Consider the following 18,126-nt stretch of genomic DNA (forward strand, 5'->3'; position numbering starts at 1 on the left):
ATTAACTCGCCTGGACAGGAAATCTGATAGGCTCATACAACTCATGTGAGATGTCATTTGTAATATCAGAGTTTACACAGACTAATCAGATCTTACGAATATGTCAGTGTCTTCTGAGATACTCTAACTCTCCTCGTTAACATAACTGCTATCTGGAGATTCAGCAATTTGTTAGGAATGCACAAAAAAAAATTTAAAATTTGTGGTTTACCAGTGAGATATTCCAACTGATGGACTGTGGCTGTTACTTATGTGTGAACTATGTATGTCACAATATACGAATGTCCTCTCTCAATGTTCTATCCACCGAGCTATTAAAATTGGGGAAAAAAGATGGATGTATTGCCCACACAGAAAATGTATACATAGAGGAAAAAGATGAATTAACTTACAGTCTGTAGCATTTCTCAGCCAGAACATGTGCAGAAAAAAAAAAAGGTTTGCATTCAGCATTACAGAAATGGGGATTTTACTTTAGAAGATGCTGTAATTCTTTAAAAGATAAACTTGGTAATTCCCCAGTATTAGTGGAAATGTTTCTGATGCTATGATTTCAGACTAAGCATGCTGTTGCTTACTAAATATGTCTGATCTTTATGTGGTCAGACACTCCTTACCACGCTGTATGGCTTCCATAATATTTGGAAACCGCCAGAGTTCATTTTGGAGACATTTTGCTTATTTTCCTGCACATCAAAGGTCTGTGCAACTCCCACTCCAAAGCTGTTAAGTAGATCTGACAATTCATTTAATTTTTTTTTTTTTAACGTATTTTGGTTTTCCTTGCATTTATTCTTTCGGCAAAAAAAAAAAAAAAAATCACACGTTCTTTTGCAAAATCTGTTAGGAAAAGCTTGTGAATTTTATAAAATGGAGATTATTAAACAGTGGAAAAGAAGGTTCTCCTCCCTGGATATATTTTTCTCTCTCTTTTACAGTTCAGTTAATTATGAAGGAGTTCTGCGGCTAAGCTCTCAGCTTCCCAAGTCGTCTTCACAAAGCTATCATATTTTATGAGACGCCCCCGTCACCACACGCTGAGTCAGTTTGCAGTTTCTTCAGAAAGAATGCCAAGGCCCTTTCCACTCCCTCCACCAGGGCCCATAAAACCATGGCTGTCAAGCCCTGATTTAATGTAGATAATAAACTTCACGGGATTGGCCTAGAACATGGAGGGGGGGGGGGTGTGACCTGCTTCCTTATGAGCCAGCACTTAACCTCCTGTTTACTTTCCTGCTCCAAAACATGAAAAATGGGAAAACGAACAAGACGCGCGAACTCGCATTCTAGAAGCGACACGCGGCGTCTTGAGGCTCAGGCAACATAAAAAGGATCACGTCCAATGTCAGCATTGCTTGTGCTAACAAAGTGTTTTGCTGAACAAAAAAAGCTGAACTTTGATTAGTGCCCCCTACAGAGACACTAGCAGTAAGCTGAAACATGGCTCTGATAGGCTTCTCTAAATGTGATCAATTGGACTGGGCTGCACTGAAGTGATTTTTAAATAAGGAAACTAGACTTAAGATCACTCTCTCTCTCTCTCTCTCTCTCTATCCCCAATAACTTTTGAACCATTCATCTAAATTCTTTCAATTTTTCTGCCTTAAATACTAGAGCATTCTGTAAACCCCCCCCCCCCCCCAGTCACATTTTTCATGTGCCACTGATATCAACGATCCAATCACCTCTTTCCTGGACGCGTAGAATGACAGTTTCCTTTTACCATATTCTCCTAGACGGAAACAGGCCAGCTAGGCTCAGTTAAAATCTCAGGGAGGCCAGAGCATAGAGTGACATCAAGGGATAGATATTCAAAAGCTACTTAGCTGGATAAATAGGGACTCATCTGACTAACTGGCAGCCGCTGAATATCCGGCTATGTTCAGCGACCACCATTTAGCCGAATAAGTGTTTATCCAGTTAAGTATATAGCCGGTTATCATAACTGGGTAAGTGCCTATATTCTGCCTCATACAGTTAAGTTAATCAAATAAATTAGACCAGCTCAATAGCAGGTCTAACGTTATCTGAATATAACTTATCCAGTTAACTAGCACTTATCTGGTTATATTCAGCAGCATAGCTGTGCTGCTGAACATCCATTCTAAGTTAACCAAATAATTAATATCCACATAACTTAGCTAATCAGATATCTTTGAATATTGGACCCAAAACATTTTGCAAATGGCCTACTACTGGTCAGTGCCAGTGGTCACTAGCCAAGTCAATGTTTACCCTTTTTTTTTTTTTAAGAATTCCATAAACAGAAATTCACATAACGAACATGGTAACAACCATGTGCAAATTTCTGAACCAAAAGGAAGAAGTTAGGAATCTTTAACATTCACACATCTTCTCTATTTTTTTAAAGTGAGGATTCATACAATAAACGATATTTAAATGATTATATTTTTCATCTGTGCTGTCAATATATAATTGTCAAAGAAAAATGTAAATGTAAAATACTATTGTAGCAATTTTCAAAAGCTCATTTACCTGCGTTAAGCGCCATTGACAATTCAATAGCATATATTGTAGCAATTTTCTAAAGTCTTTGAAACTTGCTACAATATATGCTATTGAATTGTCAATAGGTTTTACCTGCAATACAAGTACTTAATGTGGGTAAATAAGCTTCTGAAAATTGATATGATAGTATGTTACATTTTCCTTTGAAAATTACCTTGAAAGGGGTATAAGTTAAACCACCTGATTGTACATTTCAACCCTGCGAGGCTTACATTCGAGGTACGAGAAAAGAGAAGTGATGGGTATTATGACAGTAGAATATGATCCCTGGTCATCTCTCTAATCTCACCACTAGGGTTCCACTGTCAAACCAATCACTATCAAAGTATTATTCATACCAAATGTATTTGTTATAAATAGAAAGGATTTCCATAAAATATATAAACCATCAGCGGAAAAATACTGATCTATTTAATCAGTGAAAATCATGTCCCGTCACAAAAAAAAAAAATTAGCTTATGGAGTGACAAAATTTGACTTAATGCAAATGCCTTGCTTTCTAAAGGTTTCAGAGGTACACAGGGTGATAAAATGAGTTGCCCAAGGTGCCAGAGAAGGCCATTAAGACCTCATGTCCCAGAACTACTGATGAACAGACCAATGATCTAACAAGAAATAGACCAACTATTTAGGATCTGATGGGTACTTGTGACCCAGACTGGTCACTGTTAAGAGACAGGATTGCTGGGCTTGATGGATCTTGCTCTGACCCAGCATGGCACTTATGCACTTAGACCATCCCTGCTGTCTTTATCTATCAGCTTTTAATGATTATGGTGCAGAGAATCAGAATTCTTTAGTGCACCTACTTGTACTAATGAATGCCAAGAAGAGACATGATGTATCTTTACAACAGGCTATGGTGAAACTGACTGAAGTACTGTACATCAGAATAATGTTTAATAATAATAATTGCCTCCATCGTATTACTGGAAAATTCATCACACAATGGGTTCACTAGTTAAAGGTCTGTATAAAGAATGCTTGGATACAAAACCATGACCTTCACCAATTTTACACTGGGATGTGAATGTCCATCATAAGTTGTACATTCAACCCGTTGTCGTCAAACAACAAAAGAATACTTCTAAGACACTTTGTTCAATATGTATTGGTTGCTACCATGATAGACAGGCTTGAATTTCAAGAAGTCACAGATTACTTCAGAAAGAATTTGTGGTATACATTATTTTCGTTTTTAAATGATAGAGGCCTATGTGAAGAGTCACACAGAAAACTTTTCAGAAAAGTCTGATCAAGGTATTTATCACAGACTAGGACTAAAAAAAAAAACCAAACCCCTACTCCTCTCAGATTGTAAACCTTCTTGGGATAGTGAAATACATGCAGGACATGAATTTAATCTGCTTTGAAGTTCCTGAAAAAGCAGAATATAAATCAAATAAATCAATATAACCAAACAGCAGTTTGTTTTTTTTGGGTTGTTTTTTTTAAACTAAGTATGATAATATGAATTTATGATTTTATGTATTTATTACAGGATTTATAGTCCGCCATCTTACCATAATATGTTCATTTTGCAAAATATGAGACAGTAGCCTTTAATTTAGATTGACTTTAAAGAAAAAAAACAAATTTTAGGATTGAAACTTCTTGCCTTGGTATCCTGTATTCCCAAATGGAATATTTTCTAAACTTAAAACTCCTGATAAACACAGATAACCATAAAAGAACCAGCAAGAACAAACAGTGCATATACAGGTAAATCAAGGGCAGACAGCTTTACTGATATTTATTAAAATGTTTGGGCCATAAGCTCAAGAAAACTACAGATACTTCTAGTTTGAAAAATGAGGTGTACAAATTGCCTGTGTTTCTATTCCTATCTTCACAATATACATTTCTAACACTTAATCTTAGCAATGAGACGCTTTTAGTAGATTTACACTGCTGTGAAGTCAGCACTATGAGCTACTTACATTAGGTCTTAGCCCAGCTGCCATTTCGTAATATGTCTCAGCTGCTTCATTTAGGCTGGCTTGCCTAGAAAAAGGGATAAAAAGAAAGTATCGCAGTTAACCTGAATAGTGCTCTGATAGCATCAAACACTGAATCAGCAGTATTCTATTTTGTGTTAAACAAATACAATTTCATTTCATCCCGTTAGAGGAAGTGCCCTGCTATTCTGGCATGATTTCTTGCTTAACTAGTTCTATTACTCCATTCTTAATCCATCAGTCCCCTCTTTTTCAAAGGTCACCTCGCTCTTCATCTTTATGCCGATTCACTGAAGTGCGCGACCACATTAATGCATGCCCTTAGTGAACAGGCTTCCCCTTACAAACCATGGGGCCCACGGCACTATCGCACAGTAGTGTACTTCTTTGAATCAGCATGCAATCTCCCCATGGATAGGCATTGCAAATTAAGTACCACAAAGCTACCAACACAACAGTTACTATTCAATTAACAAGCAACTATGAAATGCTGAAACACAACTCTCTTCCTGTCTTCCATTCTGTGAAGATCATGTCTATTTTCTTACATCTCTAGCTGCATGCGCTTTAAAAGTAGCTTTTGCATTGCACGCTCTAAAAAAAAACCCAGTGTTTTAAAATAAGGAGAGATGTTTACAATTTTGGGGGTTGCATCTGATAAAAAAAAAGAAAAGGAGGGTTTGTTCAAACCAGTATTCCAGTTTTTACAAAAATAGTTATTGTAACTTTCTTTTTGTTTTACAATCACTAGTTCTGGGGAAATTTTGTGCTACTGCGGAGCACAGAATTCCCCACCTTGTGCAGAATTGTCAAATTCTGCGCAGAAAATGGCAGAGGAGACCCCACCATGCTGCGAATGGAGCACGCGCTGTTCGCGGCGAAGATTAAGGCCCTGATGAGAGTGAATGTGTGTAGGGAGGTGTGTGTGTATGTGTGTGAGGAGGGGGGGGAGAGGGAAGGGGAGAGGAGAGGGGGTGTGAGAAAGCAGGGGGAGGGGTGAGAGAGAAAGAGCAGGGGAGGTGAGAGAGACCAGGGAGGGTAAAAGCAGGGTGGGTATGAGAAAGAGCAGGGGGGTGCTTGAGAATGGGTGCCAGAGAAAGGAAGCCTATACGAGGAGATTGTGAAAGAGTGTGTATATATGTGTGGGAGAGATTGGCAGCTGGTATGTATGAAAAAGGGATTATATGTATGTGAGGGTGCTAGCCTGTGTGAAGGGATTGTGTATGTGAGAGACTGCCTGTGTGAAAGGGTGCATGAGAGACAGACATAGGTAGCCTGTGTGAGGGTGTATGCGTGAGAGAGAAAGGGAGCTTGTGTAGGTGTGTATGCAAGAGAGAGAGGGCCCTGTATGAGGGGATGTGTGTGTGCGAGAGAGTGAGGGAGCCTGTATGAGGGTGTGTTAATATGTATTAGAGAGAGGGAGCATGTTTTGAGAGAGGAAGCATGTTTGTGAGAGAGGGGGGGACAGAGGGAGCCTGTGTGAGGGGCAGTACTGAGAACTGGGACTGACGATAGAGTGGAAGGGGTGGAGCCTAGAGGTGGAGGGGAGAGATACTGGCAGGTGGAGGAGTTGGGGCCTGAGAGGGCAAAGTGGCCAGGGGAGTAGGGAGAGCGAGTGGAAGGGGGAAACTCTTACAGTGAATTTCTAGGGAAATTCTGCTCAAAATATTTAAAATTCTGCATCTTTTAGTAATAACTTTTTCTGTATTAATTTGTTTTTGTTTTTTTTTGTAATTGGATAAACATACAAGCCAACAATTTTCATTAGTCAAATACGAGAAAATTTGGGCACCATTTGACAAGTGGCTCCAGAGCAAGCGGACATAGATAGATTTTTGGCGTATTAGTATGTTTCAGTTTCTCTCTTTTCCACCCGATCTTGTCCTGTAAGAATGAGCCGAGGCACGACTTTGACATATATCTGTTATTTTATATGTGTACATGACACCTGACCTGTGTGCTACATTTTATTTTACTATACCTTTATTTATATATACTGCCTGAGATATATTTCTAGATATTTTGTTGTTGTTCATGCAGGGGCAATTGTTTTCTTGCGACAGCCATACTAGCAATAGTACATGCTGTACATTAGGGACCGGGGAGGGTGGGGTTGGGAGTATAAAATTGTTTGGATAATTTGTTTCTGTATTAATTTAAAATGTAATTACTTAAAGACTGTCATGTAAATTGTGTTATTTTGACCAATATAAAGTTTGCAGAATTTAAAGTTTTTGTGCGTAGAATTTTACATTTTTTTGACCAGAATTCCCCCCCAGGAGTAAATCATTCTGAATCAGAAATAGGAAAAGAAGAAGAAGAAAAACAAAGAAAGCTCATGTGAAATCATTCCATCATCCCTGCAGGGGGAATAAAAAATAAATTGTGGAATGGACATACAAATCATCTCTCATTCCTCTGAGTTTATCCTTAAGCTGAAGATAGGGAAGATAACTTTCAAAGCTATTCACATTACTGCATGTGCGCACATAAGTGAATGTGCAGATATTTATCCTAATCTTTTATACACAGAGCTGCACAGTTTATAAACTACCAGGTAGTTTATACTCCTGTTTCAGAATGCATGTATTTTTCCACTACAATGAATGTATGTAGATTCTAGGTGCATGGAAAATAGAACATGTCCGCATAAAACCAGGTATTTTATTTATTTATTTGTTTTATTTATTTATCTAGTTTTATATACAGTCATTCGGTTTTTGCCATCACAACGGTTTACAAAGTACACACTTTCTAATGCATGCATTTGAAATCACCAGTCCACCGACAGCTCTGCTAGCTCTCCCTACCCACCTCCAGATCCCACAGGCCCTCCAGCACTTCAACTTGAAACCTCACCAGTTCACCCAGATCTTCCACCCTAAATTTCAGACAGGCAAGTTCAATATCAATTGTGCTAGTTAATAAAGTAGTTAATTTATTCGCAAATCTCTCTTATAAAATAGCAACTCACATGCATCCCTCTTGATCCTGCCCTAGAATGCCCATGGATCACTCCCTTTTTTTTGCATTTGTAAATGTCCACGGACAACCAAAAATGCGTGCATACTTTATATCTTTATAAAATAGTGTGTACGCGAATACAGGCTATTTACACGCATATGTGCCAATTTTTCATGTGTAACCCCTTTGAAAATTTACTCATAAGGCAATCCATTCCTAACTAATAGGATCATTCATCAAAATGTTTTATCGTGTGTATTAATGCCATAACACATTATCGCAATAATGCATGCAATGATAGTACTATCACATGGCATGATGCAAATTTTGGAAGGGGCGGGGTTGGCTTGGGAGGGGAGGAGGGGGAGATTGGAGTGGAGAAGAGAGAGAGAGAGAGAGAGAGAGAGAGAGAGAGAGGTGAGGTATTGGTTTAGGAGCCAGTTTTATATGCAGAGTGAGACTTATGAACTGCACAGTACACCTCGGTGAAGATTTGAAACTCTCACAAAGATGAGAATTCTACTATGTTATCTCGGCCTAGCTTGATGGTACCCTTTATTACAGTCCATCAAGCTATGGCGAGAGAACACTGCAGAAATTTCATCTTTGTGAGACTTTCCTTACTCCAAATGATGTCAAATCTTCACCGAGGTGTACTGTGCAGTTCGTAAGTCTCACTCTGCATGTCAAATTGGCCCCTAAACCCTCACCATCACCTCAAGATATTAGCTGGCCCTCCTATAGAGATATAAACAGTTGACTACTATGAGGGCCTTATAAATAGGCGCTCGCTTTCTCTCTTTCTCTACGCTTAGATTCTGTGGCAAAAACTGGAAAAATCTGAAGCACATTGGCAAAACATTGCCATCTTTCATCATATAAAAATTTAAATATCAGTACAGGGATGAAATCTCAGGGATGGGCAAAAGAGAGAGTGTGAGAGGACAAGGAATGGGGTGAGGGGAAGGTGAAAGGACGGGGATAAGAGGAAGGAGAGAGGACTGGGGAGGAGTGAGGAGAGGTAGAAAATAATAGGGATGAGGAGGATGGGGGAGAAAGTAGAGGAAAGGGGGAAATCAGGAATCTGAGATGGGAGGAAAAGAGGGAGAGGGAGGGATTGAGAATGAGGGAAAGGGGTAGGAAATGTTGGGGAGTGGGTTCCAGGATCTGGAGAGAAGGGAAAAAGAAAGAAGGGAGATTCCAGGATCTGGGGATAGAATCTGAGATCAAAGGAGTGAGAACCTGAATTACAGTGGGTAGGGGAGGGGGGAAGGTCTCCCTACTGTGTTATGGCCCTTCCCCCCCTTACAACTCCTCTCTAACCTCTCCATTTGACACACATCAACATCAATCCCTTCTCTCTCTCACACACATACAAACACTGTCCTTCCCCCCCCCCCCTCCATCTGATTCACTCTCATCCCCAATGACCACCATTCAGCCCCTCCTAATATTACCAAAATGATCTACCTTTGCTCCAGGGGTGCTCCAGGCTCACCCCCTCCCACTATGTTCCCTGCCTGCTGCCTGGGAAGGGAGGGGCTGGATCAGGAGGCAGATGGCTTTTCTCTGCTGGGCGAGATTCAGCACATTTGGAAGGCAGTAAATCTTCAGCCAGCCCCCCCCCCCCCCCCCAGATTTTTGCTGCCCTTGGTTTAGGCTTAGTGTGCCTGTTGACAAATCCAGGCCTGTCCATTATGACTAATGTGTAATCTGCAAATATATATATATATTTTTTAAACTGACGTGCATATCAAACTCCTATGTACATCTTATTTCTCCTCATAAATATTCCTATTTCAGGCCATCCTATAGGCTCAATGGTACTGCTATATGGAGAACCTGGGGTTCCATTATGGTTTAAGGACTCTGATATCTAGGCAAGTCAAGGCTAGGGACTTTGCATAGGGAGGGAGGGAGGGAAATTCAAGTTGTTGCATAATGGTGACTTCTCTTGGGACCCTCTGGCTAGAATAAAAATAGAATCTTCAGGGAGAGGCACTTGATCTGTGGAACTTACTCTCCCCCACTTTGCAAGCCAGCAATGACCACATGGGTTTTGGTCGTCAACTAAACAGCCAGCAAAACCATGGACCAAATAGACCTGCTTTTGATAACTTCTAATAGGCTAATGGAGCAAATATACAGCTTTTGGCTGACATCCCTATAGAGAAAATCCTAAAGACATATTTAATGTTGGCCTTCGATGCGTCAGACATTTATGAAGGCAATCTTCGCAGTACCCTGTCATCTTATATCATCTAGCTTTATGACTCCATGTATTTGCACCCTATTCAGGAACCCTGCCAGTATCTGAGGGGCTAGGTTATTGGAAGCATCAGGTATGCTGCAACCCAAGGTTATCCTAGCTTCTGCCAATCTTGAATGGTGTCTTAAGGGATCACAGACATTGATATTCTCTCTGTAATCCACCTTTGACTCACCTACTTTCTCTCCATAGCATGTCCATATTATTTAACTACCTCCTACTAATATTGCATGGACCTTTGAATGTAATAACTCAACTCTTTAATTTTATTGCAATCTGTTTTATAGTGGCAAACCTTCAATTATATCCTAATCCACTTTGAAGTGACTGACCAGCCACGAAAGGCAGAATAGAAATCTTAAATTAAAATAAGGGCCAGACTTTCAGCCCATGATTACAGAGTTCCAGAAGAAGCCCTGCCACATAGATTCCTGTCTAGGACGGTTATTGCAATGAATGGTTTACATGAGTTTGGAGGGGATATGCAGTCAGTACTATTAGCACACAGACTACTGCAATTCCATCTATGTGGACTTCCCTCAAAACAATCACCAAATTAAATTCAATATGCATTAAATTTAAAGTACTCTTGCCTACATTCAAGGCGTTGGCCTAGGCTATCTGGCAGAGGTTTTACGTGGATATCTAATTTGCGTTCTAGTTTAATCCCACAGACACTCATATTCTGATATTTATTCCCATTATACAAAGTTTTTTACATGGATTTGTATTCTTTCAGTTTTAATGTTATAATGTAAAGCAATATGCTGAATTAAAGTTTGAATGTAAACCGAGGTGATGTTTCTTACGTGCCCCGGTACATAAAAAACCCGTAAATAAATAAATAAATATCAACTGTTGAAATCTATGCTTTAAGCCAAAAGTAGCATTTTTCTGTTCCTTCTTTTAAAACACTTTGGTTAAAGAAAAAAAAAAAGATTGAGAGTTTTTAGGGAACTAGCGTCACATTTGTGTAACTCACTTCTCCCCTTCTCAAAGATATCAATGATTATTTACTGTTTCATCACCAAGTGAAAACATGTCTTCTTGGTCAGCAGGTCCCGTTCTCAACACCTTGGGTTGACTAAATGTTTGGTCATAGGCTAGTTTTGCAAGGAGATAATTCTAGATTATACTTTACTACAGGGAAGAACATTGTGAACAGATGGTCCTCTGACAGATGTTGTTTGAGGGAAAAACTTCCCATACATTCACTGGGCTTTATCCTCTATGATTTGTAGTATTTTGTAATTGGACAAGGGAGGAGAAGGGGTAGAATGCTGAATTATGTTAATATGTTGTCTACTTGTTTACTGGCAACGTGGGTTATTATAGGTTATTATAACTTGCTGCTTACAATTTTGAAGTCTTTATATTTTTACATAGATGTGATTTTGTATTTGTAATGAGGGACATATCACTACTGGTCACTCAATTTTATATATGAATACTATTGCATACTGTTAGGCTGCCCTGCTTAGTAAATGAGGATGCATGTATTTAGCCATTCAAGAAGGGTATTTTTTTTCTTTTGCAATGTTTGTAATTATGTAAAGAGGAGATCTTTACAATGTTATTATGTAAAGCAGATTATCCCACTATGATGCTGCTAATTTCTGGTTATATTACTTGGTTATTTTCAATTTTTGTAATCTTATGATATGCTTTGGCGCGGCTAACTGCCATGAAAGACAGAAAAGAAATTGTAAAACAAATATAAAATAGGGGAAAATTCCAAGGTGCATGGTGCTGGTTCCCAGCCCTGGTCACAGCTGTGTTGGGATAGCACAGTAGGAGGAAACTAACAAACAAAAAATATTCTAAATAGAAAAAATTATAACAAAATAAATATTTAAGTAAACATTTTTTGATACTAACTGAAGAGAAAAACTGTTGAATAGGGTCCACAACAGATTTTTAACTAATTTTAATCTAAGAAAATATTTTATAATCCTATTACGGGCTTCTAGCACATCTGTCTCACTGAATACTTCAGTGTAGCATAATGCTAAATATATTTTACATTTCAATTTTCACACTGTCAAATGTCAAAAGATTAAAATTGTACATATTAAATATCTGACAGACTGTCTGAATAACAAAACTGTTTGAATTCCTACCAGAATTTAAAAATAAAATAAAAAAAGTTTGTCATTGAGAATTCATTCCAAAAAGTACATGTCTGACAGGGACGGAGCAGACAGAGGCCCCATTTGTAGTTACACTCTGTTACATGCAAGCTAAAACCACTTCCCGATTTGAAAGTTTTCTAAAGAGGAACTGAGTTTGTAATAATTAACTCTTTCAAATTGCAGTGGTACTCACATTTGTCAAACCAATGAAGCCAGCGGTTAGAATTGAATTTCTAAATATAAAATCTATTTAACACACCTCTGAATCACCCTTGCTAGGTGAAGAAGGTGCTATTGCATATGAAGCCACAAAGACCAGAGACTGGTAAAGGGCAGCCTGAACTGAAAAAAATATTAGCTGCTTTAAAGCTGCTGGTGAATGCAACCATGCAGCATGCCTTAAGGCTGCAACTGGGCACAAAATCGGTTTTAATAGACAAAAATCAATGGAATCCATGTTGGCCACTGAAAAAGTCATAACACTGGATCCACGAGAACTATTGAAAGAGGCCCCTTCTACTGGAAAGTATCAAAAGTTACAAGATGGTAGAGGCATGGGAAAGGGAAGGGAATGTTTGGATGCAAAAATGAAGGAAAAGAAATATTTATAGGTATATTAACAAGTGCAAAATAGCTTCAATGTCTCGGAGTCCGTGACCTGAGTAGAGGTACCTAGACTAACAGGAGGGGCTCCTTCCTAGCTAACTTTATAGAAGACACCTGTAGAGTTCCAGAAACGAAAAGGTTTCTCTTCCATGGCAGAGTTCCCACGCCAGATACACCTTGCAGTCAGAGACCACAACCATTTTCTGGTGGTGGATATAGATCCCAATAAGAATTTACCCACAAATATGTTGCAAGTAGTATAAAAAAAATGGGGGCTTGATATGATAGAACGGGACTTACTTTAGCACTCCACTTCCTTCCCCCCACCCCAATTTAATTCAACTCCAATTTAGTGAATCATAATTGGATCGTGCCCAAGTCTCAAACTTCAGTATGAACGTGACAAGAAACCACACAGAAATGCTGACCACCTTCTCACGATGCTCGTGCATCCCGACTTACTCAACTTCACGGGCACTGTTTCAAGAAAGCACCCATGTGGGTTGGTTGTGGTTGGTGCCATAGGGAATGGCCCAAAGAAAAATGAAAAAGAAAGGAAAGCAAGCAGAATGGAGGGGAAAATAATTAATCAAAGCAAGATATGGAAAAGAATGGAAATTCCATAAAATAAAAATATAGCTGTGCACACAGAAATCCAAACTGCACTTTGGCTTTCATTCCAAAGACAGAACAATCTGTCTGGCAAAATCCAGAGCAAAAATAAAAGCCAAGTCAGCCCAATAAAGCTGCTCATCTCATATAATTATGAAATACACTATAACTGCGCTAGTAAAAATATTTTAAGGAAAAATATTTATAATTGCAGAAGTCAATCTTTATAAAGATTTATTTAAAAAAAAAACGTCCTTTATTCATATTTACTTAAAATTTTTTTAACACCAATAATTCTTATACTGTGTTAAACAAGGTATTTCACTAAAGAGGAAAAAAAAAATAAGCTAAGAGGGGAAGAATGTTTATTACTCTGTTATGTATGGCTACAATACTGAATGCACTGCTTTAACTCACTACAAAGTACTAGAAAGGCAATTTTAACCAGTTCTTTGCACAGCTGATATAGAGGGTGGATATGTCATGCATTAGGGGGCAGATTTTATAAATCTGCGCACACGCGTACTTTTGTTCGCACACCAGGCGCGAACAAGAGTACGCGGGATTTCAATAGATACGCGCGTAGCCGCACGTATCAATTAAAATCCGGGGTCAGCGTGCGCAAGGCTGCCCAAAATCGGCAGCCTGCGTGTGCCGAGCCACGCAGCCTGCCTCCGTTCCCTCCAAGGCCACTCGGAGGGAACTTTCCTTCGCCCTCCCCTCACCTTCCCCTCCCTTACTCACCCCCCCGGCCCTATTTAAACCTCCCACCTACCTCCATCCCGAAACTTACGCCTGCTTCCAGCAGGCGTAACTTTATGCACGCTGGGCCGGCTGCTGCGCTCCATGTTCCGGTCCGGGGGCTGGTCCAGGGGCCGCTGTCACGCCCCCGGAATGCCCCCGGGCCGGAACCATGCCCCCGGACACGTCCCCGAAACGCCGCATCACTCCCGGCACGCCCCTCGACACGCCCCTCTATGCGCGTCCCGGGGCTTGCGCGCGTGCCGCCGAGCCTATGCAAAATAGGCTCGGCGCGCGCAGGGGGGGTTTGGGGTAGGTTTTCGGGGGGTACACGCGTATCTTGCGCACGTACTCCTTTGAAATTCTACCCCTAGGTGTAGAAGAGTAACCTTAGCCAAGTCACTTCTCCCTCCAGTGCCTCAGGCACAACAGATTGCAAACCCTTGGAGAACATAAGATATGCCATACTGGGTCAGACCAAGGATCCACCAAGCCCAGTATCCTGTGTCCAACAGTGGCCAATCCAAGACGCAAGTACCCAAACATGAAATGAATAGATCCCAAGCTATTAATCCTTATTGAGTAATAGCAGTTTATGGACTTCTGCTCTAGGAACTTAACCAAATCTTTTTTAAACCCAGTTACGCTAACTGCTGTAAACACATCCTCTGACATTGAATTCCAGAGCTTAATTATGTATTGCGTAAGGAATTTTCTCCAATTTGTTTTAAATGAGCTACTTGAAGACTTCATGGAGTCCTCCATAGTCCTTGTAGTCCCACCCCTCCCTAATCCCTACCCCCCCTCTTTTCCCTCTCCCCTTCCCCCCCTTCCAACCTCACCCTTTCCTTCTCCCACTGGACATACCATGCTAATAACTGCCTAGGATAAATCTATGTTTATGTATCTTATAGTTTTTGTTGATTATATATTTATCTCTCTCTAATTGTTTCTTAGTTTAAATTCTGTACTGTCTTCCATTGCCCAGGTTTTACACTCCCTGTTTAATGTAACTTTACTTTCTACCTTGATGTTAATTGGTTTCCCCTCAGTTACATTGTAAACCGGTACGATAAGACCTAGTCTTGAACATCGGTATAGTAAAAGAAATTAAATAAATAAATAAATAAATTGTAGTATCCGAAAGAGTAAATAACCAATTCACATTTACCCATTCAAGACCTTTCATGATTTTGTAGACCTCTATCATATCCCCCTCCTTCAGCCTTCTCTTCTCCAAACTGAACAGCCCTAACCTCTTTAGCCTTTCCTCGTAGGGAAGCCGTTCCATCCCCTTTATCATTTCAGTCGCCCTTCTCTGTACTTTCTCCAGTACAACTATATCTTTGAGATGCGGTGACCAGAAATGCACACAGTATTCAAGGTGCAGTCTCACCATGGAGTAATACAGAGGCATTATGACATTTTCCATTTTATTCATCATTCCCTTACTAATAATTCCTAGCATTCTGTTTGCTTTTTTTGACCACCACAGCACAGTGAGCCGACGATTTCAATGTGTTATCCACTATGTTGCCTAGATCTGTTTCCTGGGTGGTAACTCCTAATGTGGAAACTAACATCGTGCAACTGCAGCAAGGGTTATTTTTCCCTAAATGCACTTGTCCACATTAAATTTCATCTACCATTTGGAAGCCCAATCTTCCAGTCTCACAAGGTCCTCCTGCAATTTATAACAATCCATTTGAGATTTAACTACTCTGCATAATTGTCATCCACAAATTTAAGTACCTCACACATCATGCCCCTTTCCAGATCATTTATAAATATATTAAAAAGCACTGGTCCTAGTACAGATCCCTGAGGTACTCCACTGTTTACCTTTTTCCACTGTGAAAACGGACCATTTAATCCTATTCTGTTTCCTGTCTTTTAACCAGTTTGTAGTCCACGAAAGGACATCGCCACCTATACTATGACTTTTTAGTTTTCTTAGAAGCCGCTCATGAGAGACTTTGTCGAACACCTCTGAAAATCCAAATACACCACATCTACCGGTTCACCTTTTTCCACGTTTATTCACCCTTTCATAAAAATGTAGGAGATTTGTGAGGCAAGATTTCCCTTAGGTAAATCCATGCTGGCTGTGTCCCATTAAACCATGTGTATCTAAATGTTCTGCGATTTTATTCTTTATAACAGTTTCCACAATTTTTCCTGGCACTGCAGTCAAGCTCACCAGTCTAGAGTTTCTCAGATCTCCCTGGAGCCCTTTTTAAATATTGGGGTTACATTGGCCACCCTCCAGTTTCAGGTACTATGGTCGATTTTAATGATAGGTTACAAATTATTATAAATAGGTCTGAAATTTTATTTTTGAGTTTTAGAACCCTGGAGTGTATACCATCCGGTCCAGGCAATTTACTCTTCTTCAGTTTGTCAGTCTGGCCTACTACATCCTCCAGTTCACTGTATAATTTGGTTCAGTTCATCTGATTCATCATCCTTAAAAATTCTCTAGACCCAACTGGGAGTACAAAGGGAGCAGATCTCTGAGCTAAGGTCCAGTTCAGCTCCTGTAGACAGCCTTTTCCCTGACCTCTCCAGACACTAGACAAGTAGTGTAGTCTTTAGTTATCTTTTACTGTTTAGTACTTGTTTTATCTGTTCCTGTTTGCATATTAAATTTTTTTTATCCGTTCACTGTTCCCACTTCTTTGTTAATAAACTTATTTGTTTGTTAACTATGCCTGTCCTAGACTAACGATCCTGGTATTTTGTGTATTTGGTCTGTGGGTGTTTTTCTACAAACTTTGTGACCCTTGTGTAGTGTAGATATCCCTATGTCCCTAGAAACCATCAAGGTATAGCTCGTGGGCTGAGAACTTGCCCAGGGGTAAGCAGGAACCCAACTGGCAGGTGAGAGGTTGCCAGTGTAGGAGCCATATGTGCAGGTGGACCTGGGCAGTGCTTGGCAAGACCCTCCGAATAGCTACAGATTAACCTGAGTGGGTATTAGGGGTGGAGCTGAGGCATTGTGACAAGAAGTCTGGTAGGGGTTTAGACTTATGCACAGACTTTTAGACTCTGAAAAGCATGTATGTAAATTTTCTCTGAAAAAACTCCCTGCACACATAAGTAGCTATAACTTGCGCAGGGAGACTGTATGTGTAAACAGCCTGTAAATTTGTACCAGCTGTTACAAAAATGCAGTTCAGTTCTAGTAGCCATATGGGTTCTGAGAAAATACTAGAATCTACATAGGCTGTGATGCCTTTAAATGAGCAGGCCTATATCATTTTTCTTGGTGCAAGTGCAGGCATCATAACCTAATGAGATTCCAGGGAAATAGCATGAATACAGAAAGGAAAGTACTAGAGCAAACTGATTGATAAGCTAGCAGCAAATCACCAAGACCAGATAGCACTGACCCTAGAGGAGTTCTGAAGGAATTCAAATATGAAACTACAGACCTGGTCATTTGTAACATCATTAAAATCTGCCACTATATCTATGGCCTGATAGGTAGCCAACATAATGCCAATTTTTTCTTTTAAAAGGGCTCCAAGGGTGATCCTAGAAACTACAAACCAGTGGAGCTTGACGATGGTTTTCTTCAAAATGGCAGAAATGATTAAGAACAGAATTGCTGGGCATATAGATAAACATGGTTATCTAGGGAAGAGTCAGCATCTATTGATTTTTTTTTTTTTTATTTGGCATCTCTTATAGTGCACTATCTCCACACCGCTTTCCCCCTCATGTGAAACTACCCTATCGTCCCCTCAATGCAATGGGTTTCAAGCAAATCTTAACAAGCCCTACACACAAGGCTGGTCACACTTTAGACCTTATATTTACTAATAATGCCGTATTACCAGACGCTCCCACCTACACCCCAATGCCATGGTCTGATCACTACCTTATCCGAGCAAGCTTCTCAATACAAATCTCAGCCCCCCAAACACATTCATTATGTAACACTATCCACTTCCCTAAACCCTGCTCCAAAGATGACCTCTTGACCGCCTCACCAACAACTTACATAAACTAGACCTGTCCGACACCAACACTGCTATTACTTCATGGAACTCACTATCAATATCGCCAACAAAATATGTCCACTACAATCTAAAAAAATTAAACCCACTAGCTCCACAAAAAAGCCCTGGTACACCCTGAATTAAAAATAATGAAACGCATACTCAGAAAACTAGAAAAAAACTGGGGCAAAGACCCACTCAACTAGCCAAATATAAATCCTCCTTACATATCTATCATGAGAAAATACTCAAAACCAAACGAGATTTCCACGCAAAGAGAATCCACAACTTACAATTCAATTCCAATGCTC

The 18,126-nt window shown here is 39.9% G+C and overlaps 1 protein-coding gene across 1 annotated transcript in view; it reads right to left on the reverse strand.

Annotated features, from left to right (window-relative positions):
- Positions 1–18,126, reverse strand: part of TMTC2 (transmembrane O-mannosyltransferase targeting cadherins 2) — a 369,412-nt gene that overhangs the window by 58,454 nt on the left and 292,832 nt on the right. The window contains exon 11 of the mRNA XM_029597087.1: positions 4,470–4,533. Coding sequence (XP_029452947.1) covers positions 4,470–4,533 — 64 coding nt within the window. The remainder of the gene's footprint in view (positions 1–4,469; positions 4,534–18,126) is intronic.

Source organism: Rhinatrema bivittatum, chromosome 4 (assembly GCF_901001135.1).
Source record: "Rhinatrema bivittatum chromosome 4, aRhiBiv1.1, whole genome shotgun sequence".
Taxonomy (NCBI): domain Eukaryota; kingdom Metazoa; phylum Chordata; class Amphibia; order Gymnophiona; family Rhinatrematidae; genus Rhinatrema; species Rhinatrema bivittatum.